General features: G+C 40.7%; 1 protein-coding gene across 1 annotated transcript in view; it reads left to right on the top strand.

The window, feature by feature from the left end:
• The window catches only part of si:dkeyp-97b10.3, a 105,278-nt gene that overhangs the window by 37,830 nt on the left and 47,201 nt on the right, over positions 1 to 20,247 (top strand). The window contains exon 2 of the mRNA XM_039756540.1: positions 15,791 to 15,816. Coding sequence (XP_039612474.1) covers positions 15,791 to 15,816 — 26 coding nt within the window. The remainder of the gene's footprint in view (positions 1 to 15,790; positions 15,817 to 20,247) is intronic.

The raw sequence follows: 20,247 nt of genomic DNA, 5'->3' as shown, positions 1-20,247 counted from the left end.
ATGGATATACAATTTAAACAAATTATTTTCATGGGAATTGTTACATATGCATAATAGAACTAACTATTTTAGTTTACAGCAAGTAATTAACCTTAGTAAAAAAATAGTAAAACGTAATAAATTGAAAGAAAATTGTTTAGTGTTGCGTTAGTGGTATTCATTGCATTTATCATTTTTTGTTCTGTTTGGCTTTGAAATTAACACGTAAATATTTTTTAAACTTACACGTTTACTGTAAAACTTCAGTAAAAACAATATTTGAAATTAACTTTTCATCAATATCATATTGAATTTTGATTCCATGTTTGGACTTGCATCGTATAACTGCCCATGAGTGAATATCATTTCTTTCACTCTAATAAATAAAATGACTTTTTCAATGTTGTTCCCTGTGATTTGTTAATTGTCATAGCAAAAGCTGTTCTAACTGGAAGCTGTAAACATTTTAACACGAATGGCATATCAAGATCTCCTTTGGTGTCTAATGTTATTCGTGGAAGATGTACTACATTACCTTTCTTGTCGCCTGTTAAAATTTTACATGTTAGAAATGTTCACTAATCTTGTCCTATTGCATAATCCATCACTCATACATAAATTACACAATAACATTACAATACATCCTTCTTTTAACAGTTATTCGGCCGGTGAAAGACCGGACGGTGTTAATGGTTGTAGATATTCTACATGATATTGTAAGTTGATGTTTTCAGCTTCCGCACAATCACCACCAACTGTTTCAGCATAGTCTTTTGATACACATTTAACCAATTTGCTGTGTAAGTGATCAACAATTTTCGCGTTAATTCATTTGAGTTCGTTTCTCGGTGCTAGGATTGCCCATGTACTCATTTCTTCTGTTTATAACCGTTCAGGATGAAATTGTTCAATAAGATTTGGACATACAGTAATAAGTCTTCTTTTATTGGGAACTTAAAGTGAGGAAAACATAAAAAGCGCTGGAACTCTGTCTTACAAAAGCATTCACACGAATGAGAGGTGAGAGGAACATGGGCGTGGGCTGTTAACTGGAAATAGGGCGGGGACCCCTTCTACCAACTTAAAAAAATCTCTTAGCAATAGTCTCATCTCAAGATTTTCTTTTATAATAGAGAGATAACACTGGTCACCAGTAGGCCTCAGCTATATCGTCCATCACCGATTGGCTGGACATATCTATACTAATAAAAGGCAAAGCCCTCACTGACTGACTGACCGACTGACTCATCACTAATTCTCCAACTTCCCGTGTAGGTAGAAGGCTGAATTTTGGCAGGCTTATTCCTTACAGCTTACTTACAAACGTTAAGCAGGTTTCATTTCGAAATTCTACACATAACGGTCGACAATGTCCGTCATGTTGAGCTTTCTTATTTATGGTCCCATCTTCACAAAATTTGGTAGGCGGATTCCTGCGCTAACCGAAACCGATGTACGTACTTATTTCGGTGGTATGACGCCACTGTCGGCCGACATATTGAACTTTCCAACGGTTTTTGTTACTTATGGGCCCTCTTCAAGAAATTTGGTATGCGGGTTCCCAATGCTAACTGAGTCCTACTTACGTACATATATACGTCCATAGCCTGCAGCTCGGTCGCTTTGTGAGGCGCCGTTGGGTGCCCCATCCCAATGCCTCCCACATTGTTGGCTGCCTGCCTATATAAGGCCGCCCGTCGCTCCGGTCTCTTCATTCCCTTCCTTGCTTTGCCACGGGATTCATATCTCCCTGCTGATAACTGCAGCCTTTTTATTTACTCCACGGCTTCTCCGCTGTTTTATTGTTCATTTATTGTGATTATAGTTATTGTGTAGGTATTTTAGACTTACTTTACATTGTTCAGGTACCCATTTCCTTTATCGTTCCAACCGTACCCCCATTAACATGTTATCGAGGTGATCACCATCGATCAAAGAACTGTCACTTCCCGAGTGGTTTCCATGCCTGGAGATGGCACCTACCTTTTCCATTCTCTGTGTTACATATTCCACGGCCATATCAGACTCCCTCTTGATATCCGGATGAGCATTGTGTCTTATGTATTGAATGACTGGGACAGGTTCAAGGTGTGGACTGATGATGGTACAGGAGATAATTATTCTGTACAGGGGCACAATAAGAGTGAAATACTTAAGCCCTTCACCTATGGTTCTGCATGTGAGTTGATGGCTGAAATGTTCGGTTGTCGCTTTCAAGTGTACCGAAATGGCCAAATATTTTACACCTTTGGAGAACCGCCAATGCCTTTTAAACATCTTAGAGTCACAGGTGACGATTTCAGTAGTGGACACTTTGATGTTTATGAATGTTTAAACTCTCAAAAGCTGGATGCGAAGTTATCGATGAAACCGGTTGTATGCTTACAATGCTTGACAGATGCCGAATGTCACTTCAACACAAGTCCTGCAAATACTGTCGTAATTGAAACAAACCATGAAATTTAAACCGATTATGACAGCAGCAATCCAAGCTGTGATATTTGAGGCAAGATTGCCTTTCACATGGCCAACTGTACGTTGCATGCTCAAGAGTGAGCTCAGCGCACACCTTGGTCATATTACAACCGGAGGGCCGAACTGACAACGTGGTATACAAAGAGATTCTTAACAAATAATTATTGGTATATTTTCCCTCAGTTTAAAAAAGTTTACTTTTCTTCTTAAAAATTTTAAGGCAGTATTTCGCTGCTGCGAAGCATGGCCATTTTGCTAGTTGTCAATATAAATAAAATAATAACAGTTAAAGAGAATTTTGCACAAAGTGGCAAACTGCAGCTTTTACTTTTATTTTCTTGTGCACATCCCAAGAAGACTATCAGGCAATTGTATTCGCTGCAGGAGGTGTGTGAAATTCATGTGCTATGCTAATGTAGCAGGAGTGTGCCATAGCTGAAGGAAGGGAGTCTAATCAGTGTGTCACGCTCAAATGAATGGTAAGAATGCATGTATATTTGTAGCACTGCTGCTCATGGTTTCTCGCTCTTTTTTTCACTCTTTTAGGTAGCTCACTATCCTTAAAATGATCACTCACTGTGGCTGCACAAGTTGAAATTCTTTTGTGACTTTGGCAGGTTTACCCCTTTTAAAGTGTCCTCTGAAGCTGCTTATTTGTGTGATTGGATGTCAGTTCGTACTGTGGGTGACTGATCTCCAGACTGATGCAACTTGTCAGCAGTGTTGCAATATTTTTAATTCACCATTTGCTGTCCTAAACTGCTTATCTTGGGCAGGGTTGTGGGGAAGCTGGAGCCTATCCTAGTGGTGTGATATTTTATACAACCTATGCCGTGAGATTTGAGTGACATCCAAGGAAAGTAAAGATTTGTGTTGCTTGTTTAGTCTTGCGGGCAGCGCTTGAGGGGGGCCCTTACCAGGAGCAATCAGAGCTAAAAGAGGAGCTCCTCTTCGATATCATATAATAATATATACATTCTTCGACCTCCAAGTAAAAGTAATAACAAATTGACAGCAGGAACAAGATGCTGACTAAACAGAAAACTAACAGTAACTTATTTCCACTTCAAGCTCTGTTTTAAGGAAAATAGGAATGTAATTGTACTGTGTACATGAGATAATCTGAAATAAACCGATTATACTATATATCAAGGCAGTATCTTACATTTTTTTTAACAAGATAGTGCCACTGTCTTTCTGCATGCACATTGTACATTGCAAGCTTGCAATACCAATCAACACTCAGTGTTATGCACTTTTTGCAGCATGTTGTTTGCCTGCATGATGAGAAAAGACAAAATATGCGCTATAGCCAAGCCACGATGACAAACAACAAAGTACATTTTTTTCTGTAGTGGATAGGGAATTGCATTTTTTGTTAGAAAAGATGGTAGAGTCTGAGTAAGTAAACATAATAAGTAACTAGTTTCTTGTTGGTAGACATATATTCAGATCCATTTTAGATGATCTCATTTTAGTGTTTTATGCCAATACAGCATGGTGATTTGTAGCAGGTTTAAATGACATTGAAATGAATTACTTTTGAGTTATCATAATGATATTTCTAAATACTATTACGTGAGCTGCATCCTGAACTAAAACACCCATCCACCAATTCCTCTACCCCATGTAGACACTTTCCACATTAGAGGAGCTAATTATAATTCATAACCATCCCCCCACCCCTCCCAAGACAATTACACATCTTCAATGTTTTGAAGTGACAATGTCAAGTTTTATGACATTGCATAGCCATAGTCATAGATTTCAGAGATGTAATTTTGCATTGCATCGATCAGCCAAAGCATAAAAACCACCTGCCTAATACAGTCATATGAAAAAGTTTGGCAACCCCTCTTAATTCTGGATTTTTGTTTATCAATGGCTGAGCTTTCAAAGTAGCAACTTCCTTTTACTATATGACATGTCTTATGGAAACTGTAGTATTTCAGCAGTGACATTAAGTTTATTAGATTAAAAGAAGATATGTAATATGCATCATAAAATTAGACAGGTGCATAAATTTGGGCCCCCAACAGAGGTATTACATCAATACTTAGTTGAGCCTCCTTTTGCAAATATAACAGCCACTAGATGCCTTTGATGAGTGTCTGGATTCTGGATGGAGGTATTTTTGACCATTCTTCCATACAAAATCTCTCCAGTTCAGTTAAATTTAATGGCTGCCAAGCATGGACAGCCTGCTTCAAATCATCCCATAGATTTTCAATGATATCTAAGTCAGAGGACTGTGACAGCCATTCCAGAACATTGTACTTCTTCTGCATGAATGCCTTTATAGATTTCGAACTGTGCTTTGGGTCATCATCTTGTTGAAATATCCAACCCCTGCATAACTTCAACTTTGTGACTGATGTTTGAACATTATCCTGAATTTGATGATATTGGGTTGAATTCATCCGACCCTCGACTTTAACAAGGGCCCCAGTCCCTGAACTAGCCACCCAGCCCCACAGCATGATGGAACCTCCACCAAATTTGACACTAGGTAGCAGGTGTTTTTCTTGGAATGTGGTGTTGTTCTTCTGCCATGCAAAACGCTTTTTGTTATGACCAAATAACTCAATTTTTGTCTCATAAGTCCAAAGCAATTTGTTCCAAAAAAATCTGGCTTGTCTAAATGAGCATTTGCATACAAGAAGCGACTCTGTTTGTGGTGTGAGAGCAGAAAGGGCTTCTTTCTCATTACCCTGCCATTCAAATGTTCTTTGTGCAAATTCTGCTGAATTATAGAACGATGTACAGATACACCATCTGCAGCAAGATGTTCTTGCAGGACTTTGGAGGTGATCTGTGGGTTGTCTGTAACCATTCTCAAAAATCCTTCACATATGCTTTTCCTGTATCTTTCTTGGCCTGCCAGACCTGGGTTTAACAGCAACTGTGCCTGTGGCCTTCTATTTCCTGATTACATTCCTTACAGTTTAAACTGACAGTTTAAAGCTCTGAGATAGCTTTTTGTAGCCTTTTCCTAAACTAGGGGTGGGCAAACCTTGGCCCGCGGGCCACATCCTGCCCGTTGGTCTTTTTAATCCGGCCCGTCGAAGATTGGTACAGAATTGCCCAAATCAAATCATATCATAATTATGACTGCGTTCATTTGACCTTGTCCTGTAATGCCTGGCATTCCACCAGGTGGCGCATTAGGCACAGTGATATATTGACTTGATTTTGCGGAGCCCAGGTTACTCTCTGTTATTACTCTGCTACTACTCTGAACCCATCTGCAACAATGAGTGGGCCAAAGAAAAGAAAAGTCGACAGTGAAAGCCAAGTGTTTAATAAGGAATGGACAACTAAATACTTTTTCACTGAAGTCCGGTCAAAGGCTGTATGTCTTATTTGCCAAGAAACCGTTGCGGTTTTAAAGGAATACAAGATCAGCCATCACTTTTCCACCAAGCATGCTAATTATGCTAGCAACCAGTCAACGCAAGAACGGACGGCTACTGCTCAGAGGTTGGCAGCTAGTTTGCAGGCTCTGCAAAACACCTTTATCCGACAAAACGGCCATCTAAGAATCAAGCACAAAGGCAAGTTATGTGCTGGCATTCAAATTAGCAAAGACCAGCAAGCATTTCTCCGAAGGGGAGTTTCTCAAAGAGTGCATGGTAGAGACCGCAGGTATCTTGTGTCCTGAGAGCAAGAACAAATTTGAAAAAAATTAGCTAATCACGCAGGACAGTGACCCGCTGTGTTAAGCTAATTGACAAAGGCTAGCAAGTTAAACAAAAAAGCGGAGTCATTTACATTATATTCCTTGGCACTGGACGAAAGTAATGACATAAAGGACACCGCTCAGTTTTTAATTTTTATCAGAGGGATTAATGACAATTTTGAGATAATGGAGGAATTTTTGGCCATGGAATCCGTAAAGGGGAAAATGCGGGGAGAGGACTTGTATGACAGCGTGTCGGGGGTCATCAGTAGGCACAAGTTACCTTGGAGTACACTCGCCAGCTTTACCACAGATGGATCGCCAAATCTGACTGGAAAAAACCTTGGGTTGCTCAAAAGAAACCAGGAGAGGGTGAAGGAGGACAACCCTGAGCAGGAGGTAATTTTCTTACACTGCCTAATCCACCAGGAAGCACTGTGTAAATCCGTATTGCAGCTTGACTACGTAGTGAAGCCAGTTGTAAAACTCGTTAACTTTATTTGAGCGAGGGGACTTCAGCATCGTCAGTTTATTAAGTTTCTTGAAGAAATCGATGCTGATCACCAGGACTTGCTTTACCACTCCAATGTCCACTGGTTAAGTTTGGGGAAAGTATGTCGACGAGTGTGGGAGCTCAAACAGGAGATTACAGTAATCCCTCCTCGATCGCGGGGGTTGCGTTCCAGACCCCCCCGCGATAGGTGAAAATCAAAGTAGAAACCATATGTTTGTGTGGTTATTTTTATATATTTTAAGCCCTTATAAACTCTCCCACCCTGTTAACATTATTAGAGCCCTCTAGACATGAAATAACACCCTTTAGTCAAACGTTTAAACTGTGCTCCATGACAAGACAGAGATGACAGTTCTTTCTCACAATTAAAAGAAAGCAAACATATCTTATCTTCAAAGGAGCGCCATCATAAAGGAGCGTCAGGAGCAGAGAATGTCAGAGAGAGCGCAAAGAAAAGCAAACAATCAAAAAATCAATACATGCTTTTAAGTATACAGAAGCACCGCGATAAAGCGGCATTTTGTAGAGGAGCGTCCGTGTCCTTTGTGCAAACAGCCCCTCTGCTCACACGCCCTCTGTCAGGCAGAGAGAGCGAGAAAGATAGAGAGAAGCAAACAAGCACAGCGCGGGAAGCATATCTTATAGCATTGAGGAGTTTTAGTTAATATGTAATACATGCTCTGATTGGGTAGCTTCTAAGCCATCCGCCAATAGCGTCCCTTGTATGAAATCAACTGGGCAATCAAACTGAGGAAGCATGTAACCTAAATTAAAAGACCCATTGTCCGCAGAAAGCGGCGAACCAGTGAAAACTCTGTGATATATGTTTAGATGTGCTTACATTTAAAATCCGCGATAGAGTGAAACCGCGAAAGTCAAAGCGCGATATAGCGAGGGATTACTGTATCTCATTTTTGGAGCTACTTGAGAAAGCTGACGATTTTCTTGAGCAGAGTGACACAGATTGGCTTTGTGATTTAGCTTTTGCTGTGGACATACTGACACACGTGAATGAACTGAACATGAAGCTACAAGGGAAAGACCAGTTTGTGCATGAAATGTACACAGATGTCAGAGCCTTCAAAACCAAGCTAGCTTTATTCTCAAAGCAAATGTCAAACAACTCATTTGTTCATTTCCCCACACTGGCTACGCTGAAAGAGGCCCCTCGACTTGTGAAAAAATACAGGAAATCACTTAATGACCTGCATGGAGAATTCTACTGTCGGTTCTCTGATTTTGGAAAAATTTACAAGTCACTTCAGCTGGTGTCATGTCCCTTCACACAGGACCCTCAAATGGCGCCACGGGAGTTGCAGTTGGAACTGATTGATCTCCAATGTGATGCCTTCTTAAAGGAGCAGTTCAACTCTCTTAAACTGGATGAGTTTTATGCTTCATTAAGCGCAGCCAAATTTCCAAACATCCAGAAGATGGCACAGAGGATGCTGGTGTTGTTTGGCTTACGTGTGTGTGTGAACAGACTTTTAGTGTGATGAACACCAACAAAGCACCCCACAGATCCCAGTTGAGCGTTGAACACCTCAGATCTGTTCTGAGAATTGCCACAACAAAACTAACACCAGACTTCGATGCATTGGCAAAAAAGGGTGATCAACAACACTGTTCCCACTAAAAGTGAATGTAAATATTAATACTGTACAGTAATGCCTTTTTTATGTTTATATTTGATATGTATGCATCTAGTGCTGACCAGGCCCGTCTGTCAAATTTTAAAAGTCAATGTGGCCCCTGAGCCAAAAGGTTTGCCCACCCCTGCCCTAAACCATGATACTGAATCATCTTTGTTTTCAGATCTTTTGAGAGTTGCTTTGAGGATCCCATGCTGTCACTCTTCAGAGGAGAGTAAAAGGGAAGCACAACTTGCAATTGACCACCTTAAATACCTTTTCTCATGATTGGACACACCTCTCTAAGAAGTTCAAGCCTTAATGAGCTTATCCAACCAATTTGGTATTACAAGTAATCAGTATTGAGCAGTTACATGCTGTGACAGTTTAGGGGTTTTCTCGCACCCTTGTACCCTCGGACCACACGTCAGACACCAGATAAAAGTCCAAATAATTATTTATTATAATAATTATGTGCACAAAGCACGCTCCTCTCCACAATTCTCCAATAATAAATCACAAAAATACAATAAACCAATCCTCCACTCCCAGACGCTTAGCCACCCAGCCTCCCAACTCAGCTCGTCGTCTGGGAGCTCCCACAGTCCTTTTATATCCTCCAACCCGGAAGTGTTCCCAATCCAACAGTCCATAAGTCCTTATTCCTTCCGGGTCAGGGTAAACAATGCTTTTTCTCACCCCGGAAGCCTGTCGCTCTTCCTATGACGAACTTCCGGGTCATAGGGCACGAAGAACTCTTCGGTCCTCCCTGCAGCTGCCTCTCGTGGCCCCCATGGCATTCAGCAGGGCGGTGCATAAAAACTCCATTGTCCATGATGCCCTGCTGATCTTCTGGGGAACTCCATGCTGCAAGGACGGCTCCACCTGGCGGCTTGGGGGTATTGGCCGGGTTAAACAGCCGGCCATCCTCCACAATGCATTCAAATCAGCAAAATTACAAGGGGACCCAAATTTTTGCACAGACAGTTTTTCACATTTGATTTAATTTCATACAACTAAATACTGCTTCACTAAAAATATTTGTTCGGAAAACACCCCAGTACTCAGATGATCCTAGGAAATGAAAGACATACCACTGTTATCTTTTTTGTTGAAAGCAAATTATTATGCAGGCTGAAAGGGGTTCCCAAACTTTTTCATATGACTGTAATATTGTGTTCGTCTCCCTCATGCCACCAAAGCAGCTCGGATCCATTGATTCATGGACTCCACAACACCACTGAAGATATCCAGTGGTGTCTGGCACCAAGACATTAGCAGCAGATCCTTTTAGTCCTGTACATTTCAAGTTAGGACCTCCATGGCTCTTACTTGTTTTTTCCACAAATCCCATAAATGCTCAGTCAGATTGAAATCTGGTGAATTTTGAGGCCAAGTCAACACTTTGAACTCTGTGTGAAGTTACTCAAACCATTCCTGAACAAATTTTGCAGTGTGGCAGGGTGAATTATCCTGCTAAAAGAGGCCAATGTAATCAGAGAATATAGTTGCCTTGTGGGGTATATATGGTCTGTAAAAACATTTAGGTAGGTTGTATGTGTCAAAGTAACGTCTACATGAATGCCAGGACCCAAGGTTTCCAGCACAGCATTGCCTAAAGCATCACATTTCCTCTGCCAGCTACCTTCTTCCTATATAGTGCATCCTGCTGCCATCTCTTCCCCAGGTAAGCAATGCATGCACACCCGGCTATCCACATGATCTAAAAGAAAACGTGATTAATCAGGCCAGGCCGTCTTCTTCATTTGTTCAAAGCTGCAGTTATGACACTCATGTATCCAATGTTGGTGCTTTCAGCAGTGGACAGGGTTCAGCTTGGGCACTCTGACTGGTCTGTAGCCACTTAGCCCTATACACAACAAGATACAATGCACTTTTTCATCAATGTGTGCTCTTCTCTGGGATCAGACCAGATGGACTGATCTTTTCTCCCCACAGGCATCAGTGAGCCTTGGGATCCAATGACCGTATCATCGGTTCACTGTTTGTTCTTCCTTGTTCCACTTTTGGTAGGTACTAATCACAGCATACTGGAAACACCCCACTTGGAGATGCTTCAACACAGTTGTCTTGCCATCACAGAAACAATGACTTCAATATTTGAATGCCCTGCCCGGGGTTTGTTTCCTGCCTTGCGCCCTATGTTGGCTGGGATTGGCTCCAGCAGACCCCCGTGACCCAGTAGTTAGGATATAGCGAGTTGGATAATGGATGGATGGATATTGGTAAGAATGATGATGATCTTGGCAATCTTGCTCAGTGCACAGTGCTTGTCCATCTGACACAAACATGAAACTCATTCACTTCACTTGTATAACTGGTTTGATTTTAATTGTTCTCATGTTATATTTTATATTCCAATACGAGACAATAAAGAAAATGATCAAGAATTATTAACAGACTTAGATTCACTTGGTGCCATTTCATTAAATGTGATGACGTTCCAATTATTGGATTAAATTAACACATTTAGGGATTGTGTTAAATTTAATCATAGAAATTGTTAACGCATTAATCTCACACATTAATGGCGACTGATCAGCAGCTCAACTACATATGTAATTGTAAATACTAATATTTTTGTATATTTCTGTAATGTGTAAAAAAAGCATACAGCATGTCAGAGGAGCCAGTTAATAGGAAGACTAGCAGAAATCTAAACATAAGTTTAGCAACAAGTTATTTCCTCCTTGTTATTCATCTAATTAGTTCAATTAAAAAAAATTGGTCATCTGCATACATTTTAAAAAATTATTTTTAAACTAAAGGTTCAAATATCCATATGATTTGTCGTTCATTACATAACTGTCAGTCCTGATAGTGTGTTGCCTGACAGAGTGGCTCTTTACAAAGGGTTAACAGCTGCAGAGAGTTCAGCAGCAACCTCAGCCCTTTAAATCTTTTTTGCATTCTGTTACGGTATGTAAAATATGAGGCATTAGACAGAAGAGCTTCTTCTTTTGTTTGTGAGGGGGAGGCGTGACCACGGGGGAGGGCTGGGGTGGGCACTGCCCCCCCAGAGACAAGCCGTGCCCATCCTGCGAAATGCTCTGCTCAATGAAAACTCTGCAGAAGAATAATATTTGATTTTCAAAACTGAGTTGCTTTCCAGTTAGACAGGCACTCACAGTTCACTTCGCCGCACATTTTGCAGCACGTTTTGAACCTGTTGACCGCATTCTTTAATTAAATCAGCGTATACGTTCCTTTCTTCTTTTATTTTCTGGTTGGTAACACCAAAGGCTATGCATAGGTGGCTTTTTAAAAAGCAGACATCTTCAACCTCTGTCCCTCCGCAAGCTGCTGGCTCCACGGTTGAGCCCAGCACCGCTGCTACCAACATGGAGCACAGCGCACCCACGTCAGGAACTGACACTCCAAAAGATGTAGGTAAGCCTACACAATCCCCCAGCTCTGCGCCCGTGTCGGGTACTCCAAACCTCTGCCTTCAACAAAATATACAGTCCGGTCTGCCTGACTTATGGATAACCCATCCCAGCCCATTTTAATTAATTATCCCAAGCGCGCATTCGGAAAGACACTCGGATGTTTTAGTGCAAGCTGGTATCAGTCTCGACCATGGCTTGAATATTTTGTTGTCCGTGATGCCAGCTTTTGCTTTGCCTGCCGCAAATTTAGTGTTTCCAATTCGGACCGCGAGGACATATTCACCAAACACGGCTACACTAATTGGAAAAAAGCTCTAGAAAAAGATGGTGGCGGCTACCACAAACAGTAGTATCCCGCACGCCAGAGCCATGTCTGTATGGCAAAAGTATCGGCGCCGGGCACAGACGAGTAAAAGCATAGTTCAACTGCTTGGTCCAGCCAAAGATAGAAATGAATAGATATTATTTGAAAAGCATTGGGGAGGCCGTTCAGTTCCTTGCAGTCAATAAACTGGCTCAGCGTGGTCACAATCACGTAGGTGAAGAGGAAGGACTTTTCTTTAAGTTCTTTGATGGCCGTGGGAAGCTCATCGAGAGAATGCAAAGAGAGAGTGTGCAAAGCAGTAATCAGAGCAAAGGGTGGCTATTTTGAAGAAACTAGAATATAAAACATGTTTTCAGTTATTTCACCTTTTTTTGTTCAGTACATAACTCCACATGTGTTCATGCAGTTTTGATGCCTTCAGTGAGAATCTACCAATGTAAATGGTCATGAAAATAAAGAAAACACATTGAATGAGGAGGTGTGTTCAAACTTTTGGCCTCTACTGTATATTCCTGTGTGTATGTATGTATGTATGTGTATGTATATATATATTGTCACACACGCACGCATGGGAGGCAGCTAAAGGGCTCGAGTGAAGGCAGTTCTGAGCCATGCCGGGATGTGGCAGAGTGCACTAACTCTCTTTCTCACTTCCCTGTAGACCTAACCCGGGAGGTTCCACCTGTCTCTCTGGACGTCACTTCTGGGACCGAGCCAATGGAGACGGACCTTGCCAGCTCCGGGCCCCCTGATGTCACATCCGGGACTAATCCAATGAATGATGAACACGTGCCCAATCCTTATGACCTCACTTCCTGCCTCCCCCTTTAAAAGCCTTCTCTTTTCCCTTCTCTGACAGTCTTGTTTTGGACTCTGTTGTAAGCACTTCAGTGCTGGTATTTTGAAAAGAAAACGACTTTTGCAGCCAGGATACCAAATTACATGGGTGGCTGCCCCAAACCTTTTTCTGTCTTTGTCTCGTTTTGTGACAATATATATATATATACACACACACACACACCTATCTACATTATATATACACAAACATACATACATACATACATACACACACACACACACACACACATATATATAATTTGTGTGTGTGTATGCATGTATGTGTGTGTATATATGATGTAGATAGGTATGTATATATATATGAAGATATGTATGTGTATATATATGTATATGTGTATATATATATATATATATATATATATATATATATATATATATATATATATATATATATATATAAAAAACTGCTCAAAAAAATTAAAGGAACACTTTGAAAACACATCAGATCTCAATGGGAAAAAGAAATCCTCCTGGATATCTATACTGATATAGACTGGGTAATGTATTAGGAATGAAAGGATGCCACATCGTTTGATGGAAATGAAAATGATCAACCTGCAGAGCCCTGAATTCAAAGACGCCCAAAAATCAGACTGAAAAATTATGTGGCAGGCTAGTCCATTTTGCCAAAATTTAATTGCAGCAACTCAAAATTGTACGCAGCACTTTGTATGGCCCCTGTGTTCTTGTATACATGCCTGACAACATCTGTGCATGCTTCTAATGAGATGACAGATGGTGTTGTGGGGGATCTCCTCCCAGATCTGGACCAGGGCATCACTGAGCTCCTGGACAGTCTGAGGTGCAACCTGGTGGCATTGGATGGACCAAAACATAATGTCCCAAAGGTGTTCTATTGGATTTGAGTCAGGAAAGTGTGGTGGCCAGTCAATGGTATCAATTCCTTCATCCTCCAGGAACTGCCTGCATACTCTCACCACATGAGGCCAGGAATTGTCGTGCACCAGGAGCCACTGTACCAGCATAGGGTCTGACAATGGGTCCAAGGATTTCATCCTGATACCTAATGGCAGCCAAGGTGCCTTTGTCAAGCCTGTAGCGGTCTGTGTGACCCTCCATGGATATGCCTCCCCAGACAATCATTAACCCACCACCAAACTGCTCATGCTGAATGATGTTACAGGCAGCATAATGTTCTCCATGGCTTCTCCAGACCCTTTCACTTCTGTCACGTGCTCAGGGTGAACCTGCTCTCATCTGTAAAAAGCACAGGGCACCAGTGGTGCATCTGCCAATTCTGGTATTCTATGGCGAATGCCAATTGAGCTGCATGCTGCTGGGCAGTGAGCTCAGGGCCCATTAGAGGACATGGGGCCCTTGGGTCACCCTCATGAAGTCTTTCTGGTTGTTTGGTCAGAGAAATTCACACCAGTGGCCTGCTGGAGGTCATTTTGTAGGGCTCTGGCAGTGCTCATCCTGTTCCTCCTTGCCCAAAGGAGCAGATACTGGTCCTGCTGATGGGTTATGGACCTTCTATGGCCCTCTCCAGCTCGCCTAGAGTAACTGCTTGTCTCCTAGAATCTCCTCCATGCCGTGGGAGACACAGCAAACCTTCTGGCAATGACACGTATTGATGTGCCATCCTGGAGAAGTTGGACTACCTGTGCAACCTCTGTAGGGTCCAGGTATCGCCTCAGGCTACCAGTAGTGACACTGACTGTAGCCAAATGCAAAACTAGTGAAGAAACAGTCAGAAAAGATAAAGAGGGAAAAATGTCAGTGGCCTCCACCTGTTAAACCATTCCTGTTTTGGGGGTCATCTCATTGTTGCCCCTCTAGTGCATCTGTTGTTAATTTCATTAACACCACAGCAGCTGAAACTGATTAACAACCCCCTCTGCTACTTAACTGACCAGATTAATATCCCATAAGTTTCATTGACTTTATGCTATACTCTGATTAAAAAGTGTTCCTTTAATTCTTTTGAGCAGTATATATATATATATGTAGACTCAAACCGATTATAACAGCAGCAATCCAAGCTATGAGAAAACACCAGAAAGGATGCGTGTCAGACGTCGTGGTACATTTTCTGATGCAGCTAGACGAAAACAACTTTGTGACGCTGCGGCCAAATACACAAAACAATTACTTTGACAATCATGTTAGGTTATTTTCAAAATGTTTCCTTTTCTTTTTCTTTACTTCTTTAACACACTACTTCTCCGCTGCGAAGTGCGGGTATTTTGCTAGTGTTATATAAAACTATGTTGTTATTATTATTTGACCCCCCTACAAAAATGGGGATGGATGGATGGATATTTTTTGCCCCCCCAGACAAGCCAAATGCCCACCCACACATGATGTTCTAGTCACACCTCTGTTGTGAGGTTCAAAACACACAATGATCCTTATTCTTTGTTGCTACATTATATGCATTGTAATTTAGGATGAGCATTCATTGGTTCATTTAGTTGTCCGCTGTCTTGCATACACAGCCCGCCACTTCATGGTCTTTCTTTCAAGTCATTATTTGCACTGGTGTTTTCAAAGCTCTATGTAGTACATGAGCTCCCATTTCAATGAGATTTTCAATGAGAAAAGCACATTGTATTGTATCCTAAAATGTTTTGAATTGTGGCTTTTACTGTGAACAACTTGGTACTTGTTAGTGTTAGAGGTTTAAACATATATGGTCAAAATGATTGATCTAATTTAAATGTTGTATATTATGAACTCTTTTAATGTATCATTTAGCTTATAATGTTTTACCATTCTGTGAGTTTGACATTGGAAAAGCAAGATTATCAAGTTGACATGTAGTTGAGATATAGCAAATAAATGTTGAATTTGGTTATAGTTTTAAAATATGGCATTGTCTATTGTGAGAATTCTTGTGATGCTTTTTTCATGGATGCCAATTTATTTATCATTACCATTAATTTTTTTTTTTTTTAGTGATGGAAATGTGCAGTCATCAAAAGGTAATGTTTGCATTGTTCTGTTTTTTATTTTCAAAATGTACAAAATACGTGGTTACCAATACATGGTTTTAAGTCCCTGAGTATATGTAGGTTTTCATTGTTATCAGAAACTTTTCTAAAATACTCCTGAATGCGCTTCTTAGTAGATATTGTGTATTCTTGTTTCTTAACTTACATTATATTGATTTAAAAAAAAAAAACTAATGATGATTTAAAGTTATGTCTACTAAATTACTAGCTGACCGAGGTCTAGTACTGCTAGGCCTACTTCTATTGCTATGGCCCTATTTTACAGTACCGTTTTTTGTTAGAGCCCTAGAGCAGTGATGGCGAACCTTTTAGAGACTGAGTGCCCCAACTGCAACCCAAAACCCACTTATTTATCGCAAAGTGCCAACACGGCAATTTAACCTGAATACTGAGGTTTTAGTTTAGAAAAAACAACTCATACAGTAACATCTTTTGTCTTAAAAGAAAAACTCAATAATAGAGCTTTCAATGTTATAAACAACTTTTTATTGAAAGGTAAAAGTTTGCAGTTGGCATGCTTTTGAACAATTAATGTGATTTTTGCTGTTGTATGCATACTGATAATTTGTCTAACCTTGGCTCATACTAGTAAGTTTGAGAGCAGCACATGCAGCACTCAGGTCAGTCTGTTTCTGGTGTTAGATTTGATATAATTCAAAGCTGAAAACAGCTGTTCAGAAGCATAAGATGATCCAAACTAAGTAAGGAAAGCATTCCCTTGTGCTTTCATTGACTTAAAATTATTTGGCAGAGTATTTCACACTTTAAGAATTTAATTTTCAGAACTAACTGTGCTGTCCTTTGTCATCATTTCTATCTTCTCAAGGTGTTTCACACAGATCTTCCCCATTAACCTTCGTTCCCATTCTCTCTCTCTTTTTTTCCCCTTTTCATCCGCCTCGCACTTCTATTATATATTACGTTGTCGTGGATTAGGTGTGGCGATTAGCAGCTCCCGGCAACAATTACAGATGCGGATGACTCCTCACCTGTGCACTTAAGAGAGGACCACCTGCATCATGAAGCTCCCGGGAAACGCTCCGCCGCACTACCACACCCCACTATAAGCTGCGAGTGCGGCAATTATCTATTAAAACTGGCCTTTACAATTTTGGGCTGTGGACCCGCTATACCACATCCAGTCCAACCTAGGTCCTCTCCAGTCCCACCACGGGAATCACCTTCGCCACAGACTCAACAGGCTGCCATCTGTGCCGCACATTCACGCCGCATGTGAGCCGCCCGCCTTACCCCAGACAGGAGAGGGAGGAAGCACTCCCATTGGGCTGCTGGGCAGAGGGGCGGGTGATGTGAGAAATGTCCTCAGGCACGCGTGGAGAGGGGGAGGGGAGCAGCCCGGCCCCGCATCCCTCTGTGCTGGGGCGACGGCCCGCGTGCTAACAGAGAGGGCTCTGAGTGCCCACTCTGGCACGTGTACCATTGGTTCGCCACCACTGACCTAGAGGCTTATATACAGCATATTTTATTGGCCATTTTATAATTCTGTTGCTTATCTGTACATGTTTTCCCCCAAAATACACTGCTAATAAGTGCCATGTTCCCTTCTTGTCACATTAATGCTTAGTTTACTTAAAAAGATGCTATGTACTGCTATCAGATATTTAATTTATGTTGTGTATGTCATGAAATAAGCACTGGTTAGGGGTTACATAGGAAAGGTGCTGAAAGCACAGGAAGGGCAAGAGATACTAATTATTTTTTAATTATTAAAAAGGAAATGTAAATTAAAATTTTAAAATGAAAATGCAATCTCTTTTTTGCAATTTTATTTTCAAAGTCTGTGTGCAAAAATTAAAATAAAATATCCCCATTTGCAATTTCATTTTCAGCCTGAACCCTAATGAAGCTACAATAATATATATATAAAAAAATTTAAGTAAAATTAATTTATTTCCAGAAAATACCGTAGGGAGCTTGACGCACATGAGGAAAGGCATAGGAGGAACACTGGCAATTGCCTTCAAACATGGAAAGTATTTGCAAGAATATGAATGATATTTTCACACTGAGTAATGGGGGGCCTGTCTAATGTTGGTGGTAGTCAAAAAATGAAGAGGTGAGCAACAAGGTGGCTAGAAATGTTTGAGTTTGAGACGCAGGCTTTATGATAAAGCAATAGAGGAAGTGCTGGCCAAGAAAGTTTGAGACACATTAAAATGAAAAGGCATAGGACGAACTTTAATGGTGCATAAATCTGAAATCCACTTACTTCTCATACAGGAGGAGTTCAGCCATATATTTGGTGTCCTCTTGAGGTAAAATATTGTATTTGAGCAACTTTATATTTGCCTTTACAAAAGAGATGAAAATGTTTTTAATCTGATGGCATCTATTTTTCATTTTTTGTGGTAATTGTTTTATTTTACATTTCATCTGAAATGGTGCTGAAAGCTTTATAAATTGCAGAGTAAAAATGTCCAAATGAATTTAAAGTTGAAACAAAAAAGTATAATCGTCTTGGGGTCTGAATACTTTTTTAAAGCACAGTAGATTTAAGTTAATCTTTTGAAAACTGCATACCTATCTTCAAAGGGCTTTTTAGTGCTTCCCATGATGTCTTATAAAAAACCTTGACTAATAGCTGCCAGTGTTTTGCAGTTTATAATTTTAACTTTCATTTTTAACTTTCTGTGTAAAAGTGTGACCAGGCTGGGAAAAGTGCATGCAGATGAGAGCAAATGAACTGACCAGATGTCAAAAATGCAAATTTAAAAATGTCAGACTATTTTGTATGAATAGTTTCATAAAAGATTTTAAGGGAAATGAATAAAGGTGATTGCATTTGTATTACTTCATGTAACAATGTACTGAGAATCTTTACTGAGTAGCAAATATTTGTAAGAGTAAGTTGTCAGAGTGTATGGTTAATTAAAATGTCTGTTCAGTTATGCCACAGATCTATTTTAGTTGTTCTCTTTAGCAACATTACTTTGGCCCACTTTTTACTTTACTCAAGTCAAGCAAGGCAATTAATTTTAACCTTGATTTTTTACAGTAGATAGCGGTGTGTTATTAAACTAAAAACAAGCATTCTCAAGTAATAAGTGAAGAATTTATATTTATAGATGAGAAATTTAAGAGCAGGATGATGTAATTCTATGTATAACACAGTTTATTTCCCTGATGTCAAATTGCAAAACACAAGAAGAAAAGTTTAATTTATATATGTAATAATGTTTAATGCATATTTGTTGTTGTTATCTATGTATGGGTATGTACAGCCATGAAAGAAGTTATATGACTTTTTCTTATTATTTAGTGAAGTTTCTGTTATGTGCAATCCATTAAACTGTACATACACTCTGTGGTCAGAATAACACAGTTGCACTACATTATACTGAATAAATAAAGTCAAACCAGCAGTACCTATGGATTCTCCGAAGAGACACAGTACGGGAGGAGTCCAGTTTTCGTCTCAGGTCACTGGATAGTGTCCATGACTTGCAATAATATAGAAATATTGCAGACATACAGTATCTAGAGCACCAACAACCCTTTCCAACAACCCTTTCCATGCTCTCCCAACCCATCTACGGACTTTACAGGAAGAGTCACCAATGACATGAATGTCGCTGCTGAGGTAAATAAACCTCTAGACAACTCTAGACAAGCCCAGACACTCAGACTTCTCACTCAGTCTCTCGAGAGCCCCAATCAGAGCCTCCATTGACTCTGTGAAGATCACAACATCGTCAGCAAAGTCAAGATCAGTAAATTTCTGTTCACCAACAGATGCACCACAGTTGCTGGGCCCCATAACCCTGCCAAACATCCAGTCCATGCAAGCATTGTACAGAGTAGGAGCAAGAACACACCACTGATGAACCCCAGAATCAACTGGGAAAAACACAGAGGTTCTGCCTGCACTCTGCACTGCACTTACAGTATCAGTATACAGGCCAGCCATGATATCCAGCAACCTTGGGGCGCTCACACAAAGTCTCAGGCTGTCCCACAGCTCGATCAACTGAGTCGAACGACTTACGAAAATCAACAAAGCCTGCAAAGAGACTCTGTCAATATTTGCATTTGTGCTCCATGAGAACTGTCAGTGCCACAATGTGATGGATGGTAGACTTCTTAGGTGTGAAACCAGACTGCTCCAGTCATTGGTAGGTGAGCAGGTGACCATGGTTCCAATTGAGGATGACCATAGCAAGGACCTTACCCATGACCGAGAGCAGTGTTAACCCCCTGTAGACGATAACCCTTCCCTTTCCACATAGTCCTGTTTTCCAGTCAGTTGGGATGATGCCCGTTCCCTTATTGAGGCAAAAATTGCTTGGAAAAGTAGGACAGCCTTACCACCAACCTGGAGAAATTCACCCTGGATACCACAGGTACTCAGCTGGTTCACCACCTATGCAATCTCAGTGAGAC

This window comes from Polypterus senegalus, chromosome 1 (genome assembly GCF_016835505.1).
Source record: "Polypterus senegalus isolate Bchr_013 chromosome 1, ASM1683550v1, whole genome shotgun sequence".
Lineage (NCBI taxonomy): Eukaryota > Metazoa > Chordata > Cladistia > Polypteriformes > Polypteridae > Polypterus > Polypterus senegalus.
This window is presented reverse-complemented; position numbering and strand designations above follow the sequence as displayed.